This window comes from Wyeomyia smithii, chromosome 2 (assembly GCF_029784165.1).
Source record: "Wyeomyia smithii strain HCP4-BCI-WySm-NY-G18 chromosome 2, ASM2978416v1, whole genome shotgun sequence".
Taxonomy (NCBI): Eukaryota; Metazoa; Arthropoda; class Insecta; order Diptera; family Culicidae; genus Wyeomyia; species Wyeomyia smithii.
Window position 1 is genome coordinate 110,269,978 of NC_073695.1, and position 15,277 is coordinate 110,285,254.

A 15,277-nucleotide genomic window follows, 5' to 3' on the forward strand; every position below is an offset into this window, starting at 1 on the left:
AAACATTATAAACGTTTTGAATCATTTCCGCGTCTTCATTGAATGCGGCAACCAACCGGTTCACAGTTGCCCGAATTCCAATTGGAGAGCAGACTGTGGCACAGGTAAGAGCTGAAGAAAATCGATTTTAAACATTTTAATTCATTTTGTTTCTGAATGGGCGACATATTGATAGAGTCAATAAACGTTATTTAATTCGACATTTTATTTTTTATTGCAGGTATTCCAATCCGCTCGAGAACAATTGAAGTGGACACTGCTTAAATAACTGGTTTATAGTATTGAGAGTTATGTATGCACCGTAGTGGCATCTTAGGAACATAATTGTGTCACCGATCGCAGAACAATCTTATTTTTGGGTTAAACGATACGTTTTTCTATTCATAGCTTAACGAGGAATATATAATATCATTGGAAAATGTTTATAACATACACGATACGCGCATTTAAATTTCTTTTAACGCATAAATCATAAGTGACTCAACCAAAATATTTTTATTTCACTTGCATGAATTGTTGAAAAACTTTAATTTTATTGGAAAAAAATGTACTTCCTTCGCGCTTCGAAAGAGATAGCAAATTTCTCTTTCACCGAAACGAAGTACTACTTTCCGATAAGAGCGGTTTACTTATATATAGTTATAGGCTACATGGGTTTTACTATCAGTTGTCTCGAAGTAGTGACTACCTGCTTGAAGTAGAAAACACGCCTTGTAGGAAGGTAGAAGTGTTTTATATTTTGTTTATTTTTTTCATTTTTCCAGTGCACTTTTATCATTTACAAATTGTGGAGATTTGTGTTCCAAGTGTATAAACGAAGTTTTTTTAGTGTAAATTACATGTATGAAATGGAATCGTCGTCAAATTTCTATTTTCATCAGAATCGCGAGTATGTAAGTTAAGTTATTAGAAAGCTTTTTTTTTGCAGAAATATAATAGCTGCGGCAAAACTTATTCTGCAACTATGAAAAGTTCAAATGTTATCTTATTATTAGCCTTCAGTAAAAGCTAATAAAACTAATAACCTGTGAGAAAACAGATACCATACACACATGTTACTTTTTCGACAGAAAGATAGAAAACAGATATCACTGCAGCGAATTTAGCTAGTGATTACAGTGAGTAGTCGTCCACTGTCAAACTACATTTGTGACGGGTTACATTCTGCTTTGGAATTCAATTTTTTTGGTACTCGAAATAGTGTTTATTAATTCTCGAAATAGTGTTTTCAACTAAAAGCTACAAATTGCAAATTTCATCGTTGTAGAAATGTTGCAAATGATCGGATTGATCTAACAACATTAAAATCCGGGAAATGTGCCATCTACTTTAATTCTTCGATTAAAGATTTCCGCATAAGTACTCATCTACATTTGAGATAACAGGTAATGTATAAAAAGAAAACAAAATGGATTTATGAATGGGAACTGGTGCACTGTGAATCATAGTGCTTATCTAGTGTATTCCATAACATGCCACCGTTGCCGAGGGGCAAGGTATCATTTTGTCCCCTCAATAATTCTAGAAAGTCATGCGTCTTTTCTTTCGTTTTCTTGATAGCTTCATTTGTTATTTTCAAACATCACAACGCTCGTCATTTTGCAAAATTGTGGTCTATGATAGTTACTCTCAAAACTGCAATTTCAACCACATTACGTCAAGAAGTATCGCACGCAAAAATTTCAAGCAATATATTTCTAGAATCAGATAAATCAGATTTTTTCGAAGTCCTCTCGCCCCCACCCTCACGGCAATAATTCTATCAAGTCGGCGCCTATAGATACTGGTAACTTTGTTTACCTCCAGGCGATGTAATTTAGTTCTCATTTATAGGGGAAAGTAGGTAAAGACGGACACTGCGGGTAAGATGGACACTTAATATTTCACAAACTAGAATGTATTATGATAGTTTAGTGATGCGAATACCTTCTTTATAGTGTGTTAATGCTTTTGAGTTGCATTATCGGTTTTCAGCAAGCAAACTGTCAAATTTATAAGTAAAACAAGGAATATTTTCGTGAATGCGCTATTTGATGTAATTTTTATTTCACGGAAAATAGTGAAAAACTCGTGAAACTTACGTGTTTTCATTTGCTCACAATAGTAAAGTGATTAATTAGTCTTTCCTCGGTTTTTAGTGAAAATCCAGCAGATTTTCGATGTTCCGATGAAGAGCTACGATCGTTTGAAAGGTTTGAAAAATTTACAACCAGGTCGGGCAAGACGGACACACTAAGGTAAGGAAAGATGGACACACGGATTTTCCAAGAATTTTTACATGTAGCATCTGTTGTGTACTACAGATGTTCACAAAGTACACCCGCGAGAGAAACCAGCAGATATTAATCACTTAGCAGTTACAACAGGCCATATAGGCGAAAAATTTTCGCCTTCATCGAAACCCATCCTATCAAACTGTTCACGTGATGTATAGATGGACTCTAATAACGTAGAGTAATGTATGGCCATCACTTAACACATAAATCAAAAGAATACTTAACGTACTACATCTTTTTTGTGAGTGTCCACCTTTACCTTCGTTGTGTCCATCTTACCCACCCCAAGTGTCCGTCTTTCCCAACCATGTCAAAAAACAGCAATTTGTAGTCTTATTTTTGAAGACCCAAAACACATAAAACTTGGAGGAAGTTTACTAATACCAAAAATGATTATGAAAACAAATGACCTTAAGTTTCAATTTGTATGACTACTGCGATCTAAATAGCAATACCTAAGTAATAATTTAGAATAAACCTTAGGGTGCCCGTCTTTACCTACTTTCCCCTAGATCATTTCAATCGTGAACAAACTGCCCTTTAAATGTTGTGCGTGAGGTGCCAGTACACTAAGAACAACTCCGGACTACTTTGTGATTAGGGCGAAACTAGATAGGAAAACAAGCAAGGATTCGCCCTTATCACGAAGTAGTCCGGAATTATAAATTGAGCAGCATTTCCGCAAACGATTACTCCACCAGGAAAAGCACAAAGCTCAAAACGTAAACAAGGTTACCATTTACTGTCAGAAAAGTGAGGTTATGTCGTTTTCGTTTTTGCGGTGTAGCTACCCCGCGGACTACACTTTGTCCTATCACTGTTTTTTTTTACATTTTCCGGACTATCCCGGACTACCCTTTTTCTGTCCCGGACAGTCCGCGCAAGAAACAGCTTGCAGTTTTGAAGACAACAACACATTCACACGTATGTGTCAAAATAAAAAAAAAATTTGTCAAAATCGGTATGCTTTGATTATCGTTCTTCGCGTGTCAAACATCAGGTTGAATTTTATTTATTTTATTTTGTTATTTGGTAATTTTTCATTAAATTGGCAAATTTTTCGTACAGTAGCACAAATGCGATAAAAGACAATGGCGATAATGACCAAAACAAAAGTGACAGTTACCTCTGGTATTACGCACACCATTGCAACTGCTTGGAAAGTGTTTTTTTTTTCAGCTGCAAAGCGTAGTCCGGGACGGGATAGTCCTGCCGTAAAAACGAATTCGACATTAAAGAGATTCGGTGAGAAGGTATATTACTATCACTATACACGCTCATTATTTGTTACTCTAAAGTAAGTTAAATTTTTGAAAAAAGTGGAGGTACTCTAATTAGAGTATTATTGTTCCAGTTGAAAATGGAAATATCGACTCGCGACTTTCGATTTTTATACCTTATGCACAATGCGCATAGTGTCGCATCTAGTGCGCTGTATTGCGCGTCAGATGCGCTATACAGCGCACTAGATGCGACATTATGCGCATTGTGTATAAGGTTAAAAAATCGAAAGTCGCGAGTCATTATTTCGGTTTTCAACTGAAACAATAATACTTTCACGGTTACTCACTTCTGAGTAAAGGCCCAAGCATAATGGATACGTTTGCGTTGCGTTGACGTTAATTTGACAAAAAATGTAAGGGCTAACTGTCAAATTGCCGCAAACGCAGCCGCAACGTATCAATTGTGTTTAAACCTTAAGGGCGTCATACGTCAAAAACTGAGTAGAATCTACTCTGTTTATGCAAAACCAGAAATTAACGAAAATGAGTACAAGTTATCCAGTTCGCCTAAATTTGGAAATTTAATGATTTCTGGTTTTTTAAATCTGACTCAATAAAAAAAATTCAGAAGAATCAAAATAATAGATTTATTTTTTATCGAAACATTATAAACGTTTTGAATCATTTCCGCGTCTTCATTGAATGCGGCAACCAACCGGTTCACAGTTGCCCGTGAACTGTGGCTCACATTTTTGTACAGTACGCACACCAGAAAATCCGTCATCAAACTCTGCGAAGGATTTAAATTGTATCGATAACATGTATTGAGCACTGTACATCAATTAAAATGTTTCCGTTTAGTATCACAAATAAAAACCCGACTTTAAACGGCATCGCAGAACATACAACATGCGGTTATTCATTTTGAAAAGATGTCTTTGCCTTTCTCCTAGAAAGGTATAGCAATCACTGAAAAAACCAAAGGTATAAAAGTGCTCCAAAGGGTCGACTTAGCTCGACGAGCTGAGCATTTTCTGTATGTGTATGTATGTGTGTATGTGTGTGTGTATGTATGTAACGGTCTCCCAATCTCACTCAATTCTCTCAGAGATGGCGATTTTAATGAAACTAATTGCAAATGAAAGGTCTAGTTGCTCCATAAGACCCTATTGAATTTTATTGCAATCGAATTTTTAGTTTCGAGGTTATGTATCAAAATGTGAAAATCACAAAACTTCATTATCTCAGAAACTACACAACCGATTTGAACAAAATTGGTATCAAAGAACGGACTTGTTTTTTGAATCATTAGTAAAATAATTTTCTAAGGATCGGGCATGTGGTTCAAAAGTTATGCAAAGAAACGTGTTTCAAAGACTGTTTAAACTCACTCACTTTTCTCAGATATGGTTGGACCGATTTTCACAAAATTAGTGTCATATGGAAGGTCTTGTTGCCCCATGAGACCATATTGAATTTTATTGTTATTGGACTTTAACTTTGTCCGTTATGTATGATAATGTGGTATCAGGCTGTGAACAGAAACATGTTTCTAAGACTGCTTGAACTCACCCGCTTTTCTCAGAGATGGATAGACCGATTTTCACGAAATAAGTTGCAATAGAAAGGTCTAGTTGCCTGATAAGACCCTATTGAATTTTATTATAATCGGACTGTAACTTTGTCTGTTATGTATCAAAATGTAAAAGTTATGAAACTCCATTGTCTCAGAAACTACACAACCGATTTGAACAAAATAGGTATCAAATGAACGGACTGTCTTCAAAACCCCTGAATAACAAATTTTATGATGATTGAACATGTAGTTCGAAGGTTATGAAAAGAAACGTGTTCAGAAAACTTTTTTAAATTCACTCGTTTTGCCGAAGATGGCATGACTGATTTCAACAATCTTAGTTTCAAATTGAAGGTTTAGTTGTTTTATTGGTACCCATTTCATTTGATTATAACACTGGTTGACAAAATCGAAAAAAATGCTGCTCTAAATCTCACAATAGTTGGCCTAGAAAGAAAAAAAATTCACAAGAAAAGCTATAATTTTTCTTTTTTTTCTTAGTTTGACCTTCGGGGCCACACTTGTGTTGACCAGTGTAATCGGACTTTTATTTTAACCATTAAGTGTTAAATTGTAAAAATATTGAAAGTTTATTCTCTCAAAGATTACACGACTTATTTAAAGAAAAAAGGTGCCAAACGAACAGGTTGTTTCTCAAACTTACAAAGAATCAAAATCCAAAGGCTGTTTAAAACTAGCTGCTTTTGATCAAAGTTCGAAATAAGGAGTCATTATGATTAAAAAACTATTTAATTAGTACAAATATTACGTCAAATTTCAAATACTATGCTCCAATTATTCCTTCAAATACAACATCAATATTCTAAAATCCAAAGAGTGGATATACTTTTATTGGATTATATTTGGCAATTGAAGGATGTTTTCCAGAAACCGGAATTTAGGATTTCAAAATGAAGTACGTAGGCCTCTGAGCATCATCCCGGGTACAGAAAAACTCACATTGCGTAATTTTTGTCCCTTTTGGACTGGTTTCGAGAAACCTGAAGCTACTGTCTAGTAATTGAAAATGGCGTCTAAAGATGATTTCTGGCCTCCGGGTATCATACCGCTACCCCAAATCGTGTTGGATAATATTTGTCACTTTAGGCTGTTGATCGGAAACTGTCGCCATCTTCGCCACAGAAAAACCCAGATTAGGCAGTTCGGCAATTTTATGATGGATTTTATGATTATCAGGCAACCAGAAGTGGTCATCTGGATTAAAAATGGGGTTTGAGGTCGGATTCTGGCCACTGGGTATAATCCAGGTTTCAAGAACCCATATTGATTGGTATTTGCCCATTCATTGGATGCCCATCAGAAACGGTCAGTAATATCAACTGCGTTGAAGAATTTCATTTTCACTGATAAGATCATTCAAATTAGTGTATAAGGAACAACATTTAATTATACATCATTTGAAATCTACTGACAAAAGTTGACATAAACAATCTAAATATTTATACGCAGTATATGAGTATAAATCGATTATACCACGATCAAAAACAAAATCGTATCATATATTTGAAAGGATTTAATGTTATTTGCATGTATATGTGTTAATGTATTTTATTTTTATTTTAAATGTTCGGTATAGTTGTGTGAACAAACAAAAAAAGGAATAAGATATCCAGCAGAAATTATCAAAGTGTATTTTTAAAGTGTTGATGTAAATCTATTTTACAAATAATAAGTTCGAATGAGAAAGACTGGGTCTCACCGCTAGGTGGATTAATTTAGGTTTTTATGTTTTTAAAACCCTCTACAATACTGATGCTGGCTGAAATTATTATGGAATATATTTGTTGCTTGTAATGTAATTGATTAAGAAATTATTGATTTGATGACAGATCAGATACTTACTGCTAGCCAACGAATAAACAGCGATACCAATTGTTCTTCGGAAACAGATAATATCGCTGTTGTAAACTTTTGACATATACGCAGGGTTGAGTTTACATCATGAATAATAACTCAAAACTGAGTAAACATGGTAATTATGAAAATTTGGGTAAATGTTACTCAATTATCCAGTATACCCGATAACCCGATAAAAATGTGAAAATCATGAAACTTTACTATCTCAAAAACTACTGAACCGATTTGAACAAAATTGGTATCAAAAGGACGGGTTTGTATTTTGAACCATTTGTAGATTAATTTTATAATGATTGTGCATGTGGTTCAAAACTCATGCAAATTAAGAAACGTGTTTCAAAGACTGTTTAAACTCACTCACTATTCTCAGAGATGGCTGGACCGATTTTCACAAAATCAGTGTCAAATGGAAGGTCTAGTTGCCTCATAAGACACTATTGAAATTAAGTTGTAACTGGACTTTAACTTTGTCCGTTATGTATAAAAATGTGAAATCAGGCTATGAAAAGAATTATAATTATAATATTATAATTGGACATGTGAACCACATGTTGTAAAAGTTATGAACAGAAACGTGTTCTAGAGGCTATTTAATCTCCCTCATATTTGTCCTGGCTGGAGCGATTTTTACAAAATCAGTGTTATATGGAAGGCCTAGTTTTCCCCTAAAACCCCTTTCATTTTTTTGGCAATCAGACTATTACTTTGTCTGTTATGCTTAAAAATGTGAAATCGAGCTATTGAAAGAAACATATACCGAAGACTACTAAAACTCACTATCCTGTCTCAGAGGTGACTGAACTGATTTCAACGAAATTAGTGTTACATGAAAGGTATAGTTGCCTCAGAAGAGCCTATTGAGTTTTATTATAATCTTATCTGTTATGTATCAAAATGTGAAAATCTTCATTATCTCAGAAACTACACAACCGATTTTAACAAAATTGGTATCAAATGAATGGGCTGTCTTCAAAACCCCTAACTAACGAATTATATCAATTTTTTTTTATTAATTTTATTCAAAGGTTATGAAAAAAAAACTTACGTTGTGTAATGTTTGTCCCTTTTAGACTGGTTTCCAGAAACCGGAAGCTACTATCTAGAAATTTAAAATGGCGCCTAAGATGATTTTTGGGTATCATACCGTTTCCGCAAATCGTGTTGGATGTTTGGATGGTTTGGTTACTTTAGATCGGAAACTGTCACGATCATCGCCAACCAAAAACCCAGATTAGGCAATATTCGGCTATTCTATAATGTATCCAGGCAAACAGTGGTCGTCTGGTTTTAAAAACTCATATTGAAAGGTATTTGGCCATTCATAGGATGCCTCTCAGAAACGATTGGAATAATATCAGTAATATCAACTGCGTTAAGAAATTTCATATTCACTGGTAAGATCATTCAAATTGATGTATAAGGAACAAAATTTAATTATACATTATTTAAAAGGTACTGACTAAGGTTGACATAAACAATTTAAATATATATACGTAGTATATGAGTACAGTGATGTTTCGATTATAACACGATAAAAAAAATCGCGTCATATATATAAAACACATTTTTTTAATGTTATTTGCATGTGTATGTGTTAATGTATGTTCATATGTGTGCGAATGTTATGTTTTATATGTTCGGTATAGTTGTGCTGTTGGCTATCAAAAATTTGTTATTCAGAATGAATAGTAAATCCAGCAGAAGCTATCAAGGTGTATTTTTTAAGTGTTCGTGTAAATCTTTGTTAATGAATAATAAGTGCGAATGAGAAAGGCTGGGTCTCACCACTAGGTGGATTAATTCATTTTTTTTTTGTATTAAATACCAGATCTGAAAAAGCGCAAGTAAACAGTGTAGTGTTAAATGCACAGTTATGGTATTTATGAATAAATGTTATGATATTTTAAACTGATAAAATGTAACCCTAAATGTAGCTTTTTGGGCTCAATGTATTTTTAACGGTACTTCCTACGATCATTTGAAAAAATAAACCTTCTAGTGCATTCTTTCTGGCTCCGCGGCCCCTTTTACAAAACACAAAGAGCTCCCTGGCTCCCTTTGCGAAGCACAAAGGGCTTCGCGCCTCCCAAAAAAGTTTAAATACCAATTTTGCAGTGGTTCCCAACCTTTTTAGCTCCGCGACCCCTTTTGCTAAACACATAGAGCTCGCGTTTCCCTTTGCGTAGCAAGCTCGCGTTTCCCTTTGCGTAGCACAGAGAGCTTCGCCCCACCCCCAAAAGAGTTTAAAATACGAATTTTGTAATATGAGGCTACAATTTTTAGTCTTACACTACCCGTCATAAGTTTGGAATCGCTTTACTGAGTATTGCAACACCCAGTTTGAATATTGCAACACCTCCCGAAAAGTTTTGCATCACCTGGAATAGGCGGATATCTCGTGTTTTTGACAACCTAGAAAGTTGCGGTTTTCAGCAAACTTGTTCAGAAGGTCAAAGGCTACTGTATGGTGGCCAATTCAGTGTGAAATTTTACCGCTAGGTGGCGCTAGTGGGCACACAGTTTGTCGTATTTTGAACCTAACTAATCTCACGATTCCGACCTGCTAGAAAGTTACGGTGTTCAGCAAACTTGTTCAGGATGTTGAAACTTCAACTTATCGCGCGAATATTACTACCCAGAAATTTGCGGTCGTCGGCTAGTGCCACCAGTTGTGGTCAAGCACGTCAAAACACAGTATAACGCCGCATATGTGTTTCGAACTATTCCATTGAGGCTATTTCCATTACAATTCAGTGTCAACACAAATCAAAATCATCCAGTGTTCTAATTAAAATACGACTTCGACGATTTTGACAACTTCGGCAACCACCAGGGCAAGTGTTTTTGACTTCGTGTATACATTTCGGGTGTCTACTCGTTCGATGGGGCTTATATGCGCTTTCTCGAACGCACCATGTACTGAAGTCAGAACCACTCGACTTGCATGTAAGGCGACGGCGTTGCGTGTTCGGTCTCCAGTTTGCAGCGAAAAGAAATACGAAATGCCCCCTATGGTAGTCAAATCCTTCAATATCGGGTTAGAGTCAATTCTATTGCATCTCTTTGTAGCCGAGGTAATCAATTTAGTCGCGATATTGTCAATTTTCCCCTTAGTAAAACGGGTTGTGCATGCTGCTGATCAAACTGTCAACATACCAACACAGTCGCATGCTATATGTTGTAACCTCCTCAAATGAAAGCACTTCTTTAGAATAAACACACACAAGCTTACGTATTATGTGTGGTGATCAAATTGTTAACATTCAAATTGGTTTCACTTCGTCATGTGTAAACTATCAGTGTGAACGATGTGATTATTGAGCTAAACTAAGTTTGAAACGCTCAAAACTACATACACACTAGCGCTGCGTTGCGGCTGAATTCCGCACTATACTGTCCGCTAATTACAAGCCCTTGACTCCTTGAGTAACTTTGCTGAAAATCGCAACTCTCCAGATGGTGGGATTATTGAGCTAAATAGTGTTCAAAACTTCATACACACTAGCGCTGCGTTGTGGCTGAATTCCGAACTAAACTCTCCTCCAATCACAAGCCCTTGACCTGCTGAGCAACTTTGCTGAAGACCACAACTCTCTAGGTTTTCAGAATCAACAGATAGAGATACTTTGTTCTGCTCATATCAAGTGATGCTAAACTTTTCGGGGTGTTGCAATATTCAAACTGGGTGTTGCAATACTCAGAAAAGCGATTCCAAACTTATGACGGGTAGTGTACCTCGTAAAAAAACTGCGTTGATTCAAAAGTCCGCGTAAAAAAACGCGTCAATGGAAAAAATCCGTGTAAAAAACCGCGTATTGTAATCTACCAAGAAAGGCTTAAAAAACCCGAGACGCTCTACGACCAGTGTTTAAAATTTTCCTCTTTGACGGTCATTCCAGATCTTTCGGAAGGCAAAGGGTTTTAGTCAATAAACACTAAAACGTTTTTGGTTACCAATTCGCGGTAATTCGAAAATCCGCGGAAATTAGTGCGGTTTCCATATACCGCGTTAATTAAAAAATCTGCGTAAAAAACAGTGCAGAAGTCAAGTTGTACTGTTATCTTACATATATCCATATAATACGTGTTTGACACAACAAATTAGTTGTGGGTCATTCCATACCAAGTGTACATGCGACTTGGACACGACCATCACAGATTTTGCTCAAAGTTGGGAGAATGTTGCAAAAATAATATTTTTTTTTGGATTGCTTGCTTTGTTTTCTTCTAAAATCACCTACCAGTATTTTTCGGACGGCTTACGTCTATAAATTGTAGGAAATAGAAATAAGTTGGTTTGACAAGAAAATGCGTTATCTTGCAACAAAGAGGGCGGTCCCACAGAGCCGACCCCAAAATTAAGATTTTTCAAAGTGACCCTAGATGAATAATTCCCCCAACTTTGAGCAAAATCTGTGATGGTCGTGTCCAAGTTTGTGCTTTTTCGTGGTCACTTCGTATGGAATTACCCTTGTACTATATGCTTTCACCTCGGCTGTTACAAATGACGAAAACAAATCGTTGCTCCCATTGTTATCTTGCTTTAACAATTGGCTGCGAAACCTGAGAATTTTCCTTTCAGATCAATTGTTACTGTTGAAGCTGTTGCATTCAGTCATAGACTACACAAGACAGTAACAAGAAAATATTACATTGATAACGTCATCCTAAACACATGTTTTTCACGTTATTCTTTAAAGGGATATTACCGAAGCCAGACGTCCACACACCACAGTTTATTATCATTGATAAGAACTGCTTGTATGTTCTATGACCGTCACTGAAAATCTCCATTAAACTAATTATAGTATTGTTTCACGGTTAAATTTATTCCTTTCTAGTGTCGATCGAGTCATCTTTCTCAGTCGGTTCGTGTAACCTGTGCATGTTGGTTCGATTGCTGTTGATTGATTTTGGAGTTCAACATGCTTCTCAAAGATTGCTTTCGACGGTCATCGCAGGCAATCATTCGAAAGAAACAATTGGAAAAAAGGATTACTCAAATAAACGAAAAATTTCACACTTCAGTCAAAATTCTTTTACTGGGAGCTGGTGAATCTGGAAAAACAACTATCATCAAACAAATGAAAATTTTGCATGAACAAAATGGATTCAGCTTTGAGTAAGATATATCAATCCCTTTTTACATGTTTATATGTTGTTTGTTTGTTTTTTTTTTATTCTAGTGAACGACTAGACAAATTACATGACATCATCGAAAATATACATGAATCAATATATGAATTAGTGCGGCATGTGATTTTAATGAATCTGCAGTTTGACTCGAAAGAAAACCACTGGTGCGCTCAAGACATTTTGAAAATAGGAAAGCAAGCTCCTTGGCATTTGAGCATGGAATATGTACAACGTGTACGAACTTTGTGGGCCGACAATGGTGTGAGAAAATGCTTCAAGCGCTCCAATGAATTTCAACTGATAGACAGTGCGAAATAGTAAGTTTAGTATTATTAATTTATCACACCAGTGTCGATAAAAAGATGATGAAAATGGTCGGAAATTCTTAAATGAGAGATCTTACTAATCAAGTTCTTTCAGCTTTTTGGATCGCATTGAAATAATATCAATGCCTGGGTATATTCCTTCGAACGTGGACATTCTCAACTGCCGGAAAACAACTAACGGTATACAGGAGGTACGATTTCGTATCCCAATGTCGAAATCCTTTGGCGGTGGATATCAGGAATTCCGAATCTTTGACGTTGGCGGACAACGTAGTCACAGAACGAAGTGGATGCAGGTGTTCGAAGGTATCGAAGCAGTTTTATTTATGATCGCATGCGGTAGTTTTGATCAAACATTACGAGAAGATCCTTCAAAAAACCGCCTGGCTGAAGCGTTTGAGCTGTTCAGAGGTGTTTGGCACAATCGATTCTTGTCGGAAACGGGAATTATTGTATTTCTCAATAAACAAGACATTTTAAAGCAGAAAATTGAGGCAGGAAAATCAATAGAAGATTATTTTCCAGAATACAATCAGTATAAGGAAAATGCAGATAGCGATATTTGCGATGAATATACACGCGCAAGGACATTCATAAAGTCTATGTTGGTGGTAAGTGTGACCACAGACTTCATAGTAGATATAGTTCTAATGTATTTTTTATTTTCCTAGGATATAACAAACGAGCCCCCAAGGCGCACTTCTCATCTGATAAAGCGTAAAAGGTCCTGCTATTATCATTATACGATTGCAACGGACACTAACAACATTCGAATGGTGTTTAATGACGTGCATAATATTATTCTAGCAAGAAATTTACAAAATATTGACGTTATATAGGTCTTTTAAAATATTGGAATCGAATATTTCTCAAATGAATTTTTTTTCCAATGATTTAACATTCATTTTCTTTTGGTTTCGTCTGTAATACTTTGAAAACTAATAACTCAAAAGGTCTTTTTCTCGGACAAATGATTTTATAGCAGACTTTTTCTCGGACAGTATGAATTCGCAAATATTTTTTGTAAAATCTTATCGAGAAACTTGTGAAAGTTCGACAGGTTTCCAATTATTGATTTCGTAGAATCTCGGTATTTTAATGTATTTACGAATTTTTTATTGAGATGTCTTCTATTGAAACGGTTGTAATTCATTTTACCGTACTCGGTGACATTATCCCCAATGTGCTTGCCCATTTTTGGCTGTTTTCCCCAGAGTCGCCACCTCAAATTTCAAAATAGCCTCTGGATGACTTCTAAATTCGAAAAATACCCAATTTTGAAATAGCCTCTGGATAACTTCCAAATTCGAAAAAAAAATTGGGTGGAATTTGGCAAATAAATGAAAAGGATAAAACTGGCTTTTACAAATACACTGGCACTTTCTCACAACTCAGAAAACGCAGAGAACTTCACGAAATCGAAAATAAAAAGTTGACCAATTTTTCTATTTTTGATCTTTTTTTTACATTTGAAAAACCATCAATGCCCCTTGTTGGCAACAATAGACTATCACAAGGTGACGTCACGCGCCTTAGTTTGACAGATACTGGTAACTTTGTTTACTTTCGGACGATGCAGTTTAGTTCTCAATTATAGCAGATCATTTCAATTCTGACCACAATTAGCTTTAAATGTTGTGCGTGAGGTGCCAGTATACTAAGAACAATTACAAACTAAATAGCATTTTCACTACGCACACGATTGCTTCACCTGAAAAAAGCACAAAATCTCAAACATAAACATTGTTTCCACTAACTGTCAAAAAAGTGAGGTTAAAGAGATTCGGCGAGACGGTCTATTATAAATATTGCCTACGGCTTTTAAGGTACATGTCTTTACAGTGCACACACAGCAACATGGAACAATGACAATGGTTTTTTCTTTCATTATCATCGTTTTCTTGGTTTGCCCTCGAACAGTTTCACCACAGACAAACAGACGTGCCTCTTCGAACAAAAATCCTGAAAAATGTTCGTCCTTATGCGAAACGTTACACTCATGCGCCACCATGTGAGCTTATTGCCTATTAACTTGTTTTCGTTAAACGGTTTTTGTCTTTGCTACTGGGTGTGCACGCTTGCTTAAATTAGCACAAGCGGCATTACTGATGGTTTTGTCTTTGATAGTGAAAAGGCACGCTTACTAATAGCGACACTAGCGGCTTTATTGCCCACTAAGCAAAATTTCAAAATTATCGTTATCGTTAACGTCTGTTTGTCTGCAGTTTCACCGTGCAAGTTGCCATGTAACTGCGTTGGTTTTTGTAGTATTTTTTGGCAAATAATGCTTGAAAACCTTTTTTGGCAAATAATGCTTGAAAACGTAAAATTAACAATGCCTCATGTATTTATAAGCCATGTTTTATCGACTAGAACCAAAAACAGGATAGTGATGATTTTAGTACCCTATTTTAGGCTGTTCTCCAGAAACCGAAAGGGGGCATTTTGGAATTCAAAATTGTAGTTGGACTTGATTTCCTGCCCCTCGAAATCACCTCGGTTCCGTAATTATAGGCTCAGATCAGAATTCGTGAAACAGATCGGAACGGATAAATATTAAAAACTTCCACGAGTTTTACTCGGAAAGTTGATTTTCTAATTTTTATTGAATTTAAGTATGTTATTAAGTTGTTGTTGTTATTGATTATTAGGTTAATATTTTTTTTAAATAGACATATCTTTAAAAACATTGCATCGAATTTGAAGAAATTTTCACAGCCAATGCATTCTGAGTTGTAGTTTATAAAAATATTTTTTTGTGGAATAAATATTTTTCCAATAGTAACTATTAAAACATTCTATAACATATTATAACTATTATAACATATTGTTAAAAAGATTTGTTCTGGAGCACTGAAAAAT

The 15,277-nt window shown here is 35.6% G+C and overlaps 1 protein-coding gene across 4 annotated transcripts; it reads left to right on the plus strand.

Moving 5' to 3' along the window:
* The first annotated feature begins 631 nt into the window (after positions 1–631).
* LOC129723481 (guanine nucleotide-binding protein G(f) subunit alpha) lies at positions 632–15,125 on the plus strand. Of its 4 annotated transcripts, XM_055677722.1 has the most exons (6): positions 632–893; positions 11,654–11,714; positions 11,795–12,075; positions 12,140–12,406; positions 12,510–13,026; positions 13,087–15,125. In XM_055677722.1, exons 3-6 carry the CDS (start codon positions 11,879–11,881, stop codon positions 13,252–13,254), a joined length of 1,149 nt encoding a protein of 382 aa, XP_055533697.1. In that variant the 5' UTR covers positions 632–893; positions 11,654–11,714; positions 11,795–11,878; the 3' UTR covers positions 13,255–15,125. The 4 variants fall into 4 exon arrangements, with proteins under 4 accessions (XP_055533697.1, XP_055533694.1, XP_055533696.1 ...); XM_055677719.1 differs by lacking the exon at positions 11,654–11,714; XM_055677721.1 differs by lacking the exon at positions 11,654–11,714 and having other exon boundaries at positions 632–889.
* Positions 15,126–15,277: the final 152 nt, after the last annotated feature.